At 58.2% G+C, this 2,500-nt stretch overlaps 1 protein-coding gene across 5 annotated transcripts in view; it reads left to right on the forward strand.

Annotated features, from left to right (window-relative positions):
- erbin (erbb2 interacting protein) overlaps positions 1 to 2,500 on the forward strand; it is a 56,346-nt gene that overhangs the window by 21,294 nt on the left and 32,552 nt on the right. For all 5 annotated transcript variants that reach the window (XM_084460976.1, XM_084460972.1, XM_084460973.1 and 2 more), the window contains exon 4: positions 515 to 632. In XM_084460976.1, the coding sequence (XP_084317102.1) occupies positions 515 to 632 (118 nt within the window). The remainder of the gene's footprint in view (positions 1 to 514; positions 633 to 2,500) is intronic.

A 2,500-nucleotide genomic window follows, 5' to 3' on the forward strand; every position in this document is an offset into this window, starting at 1 on the left:
ACACATACACACACACACAGATACATACACACAGCTGTACCTGGACGCCAACCAGATCGAAGAGCTGCCCAAGGTATGACGCGGGAGCATACACACACAGACACACACACACACACGCACACACACACAGGCGACGGGTTCACTCACTCAACAAACGCGGGGCGACAGACGCGCTCATCCACTCTTCTCACATAAACACTTATCACCACGCATGTTACGATCGGTTCTCTAGCGTCATTTCTGCGTGTCATCATGAAGCCGTCTACAAGGGGACGCCGTCATCATGTGTGCCGAAGCTGAACGACTTGCACATGGAGTCCACGCTGAAGGCGTAGCCCCCCTCCTCCCTGTCAGACACTGATCGAACGCGCGTTACATCTGCTGGGTCTACCTGAGCGAAATCTTTTGTTTCCGAGATGATTTCTGACGTGTTATCTATTTCCCCCCCCCCCCCCCCCCTCTCTCTCTCTCTCTCTCTTTCTCTCTCTCTCTCTCTCTCTTTCTCTCGCCATAGCAACTGTTCAACTGCCAGTTGCTCCACCGACTGAGCATGCCAGATAACGACCTCACAACGTTGCCGGCGGCCATCGCCAACCTCATCAATCTCAGGGAGCTGGACGTCAGCAAGAACAGTAAGCAGAACGACCGCCGGTCCCCCTCGTCCCCCGCCCGCCCCCTCATCCCCCGCCGGTCCCCCTCATCCCCCGCCCGCCCCCTCATCCCCCGCCGGTCCCCCTCATCCCCTGCCGGTCCCCTCATCCCCACCAGTCCCCCTCATCCCCCGCCGGTCCCCTCATCCCCACCAGTCCCCCTCATCCCCCGCCGGTCCCCTCATCCCCACCCGTCCCCTCATCCCCGCCGGTCACTGCCGCAGCGCTGGCAGGCGCCTCTTATTCAGAGAGGCGAAGACAAAAACCTTCTCAGCCGCGTCACAGTCGAAGTCGAGTCCAACCAACCGGCTCGTTGCCTCCCACCCTCATGGGAAGCTGACTTTTTTTTATTTTATTTTTCCCTCGCAGCTGCACTGCGAGAGCTTATCCAAAACCGGGGCTGTTTACAAGTGCATTATGGGTAGAGTTGTATGGCGAGGGAGCTCATTAAAAAGCGGGGAGTCCTATCGCTAGCAGCTGGATTCATAAACCGTAGCGGCTCAGAAGGTCTCTGGGCCGATCTGAGCGATGATCATCTCTCCGATTGTCTTCGGCGTCCTTCTGTTGTCGGCCGCAGTTACGGGCAGGTCACAGGGTCGCGACCCCAGATCGGGACCAGATGACCGGGGGACCGGGTGACGTCCGAGGCTGATGTCCGAGAGAGTCACAGCTGTGTGTACAGTAGCTGTTAACGAGGGGGGGGGGGGGGGGGGGAGTGTAGGACTCCCAACTGTTTGAGTGCACCTGCTGTAGTTGGATTTGACAGAAACAAGGGTTCAAATCCAGGTCCCTTCCGTGCGGGTTTAAGATGTCGCAATCCGCCCCCGTGCCAGCCGTTACGTGGCGCGCTGGATGTAGGACGAGCTGTTCCCGTCGGGGGGGGGGGGGGGGGCAGGGCAGGGCAGAGTCCACAGTCGGCGCAGCGGAACGAAGGGCGGGCGGGCAGACAGGAACACCGACACAAGTGTTCAGTCTCAACGCCTCACCGCACCGGGCCACGCGCCCGGGGAAGTGACAGGGAAAGAGCGCGGCCCGAGCTGAACGCGGCAGCGTTCTACCCGCCGCTCTCGGTCGACTCAGGCAAAGTTAGGGCGGTTAGGGGGTTGTGTTTTTAAGTTAAGTGTGCGGTCCACCACGTGTTTACATGCGTGGCGCGCTCTGGGAAGGAGGTTAAGCTGCTAAGTGTTGTGAACACAAAACAAAGTGGGTGGAAGTAAAGCTTGAAGATCCCCCCCCCCTCTCTCTCTCTCTCTCTCTCTCTCTCTCACACACACACACACACACACACAAACACACACTTGACTGAGGATGTTATGGTGACATCTTGCAGGCCCTCAGACCGACGACCCAAGGTCTTTTTTTTCCCTCTCTGTCAGCAGCTCAAGCACTCGTGCTTCGGTTGTTTAGAGAGGACAGGATCACTAATGCACCATGAGCCCGGACAACTCGGAGAGAGAGAGAGGGGGAGAGAGGGGGAGCGAGAGGGAGAGAGAGGGAGAGAGAACGAGAAGGTTAGAGAGAGAGAGAGAGGGAACGAGAAGGTGAGAGGGAGAGAGAGAGAGGGAGCGAGAAGGAGAGGGAGAGAGAGAGAGGGAGCGAGAAGGAGAGAGGGAGAGAGAGAGAGATTGACCTGGCTGGCTGGCTGGTTTATGATTGGCCAGTCGGTTGGACGGCGGTCCACCTGTAGCCGGTGTTTAACTCCCCAGGAACAAGCCAGCCAGCACTAAGCCCTCTCCTCCGCGCCTCCTCTGCACCTCCTCCTCCCTAACAGCCATCATTCGTCTCTTCCTGTTCAAAATCCCCAGGCTCAACGCTCATTAAAATCTGTTGAGCACCAAACGGTGAATCCG

This window comes from Borostomias antarcticus (genome assembly GCF_949987555.1).
Source record: "Borostomias antarcticus genome assembly, chromosome: 2".
Classification (NCBI taxonomy): Eukaryota; Metazoa; Chordata; class Actinopteri; order Stomiiformes; family Stomiidae; genus Borostomias; species Borostomias antarcticus.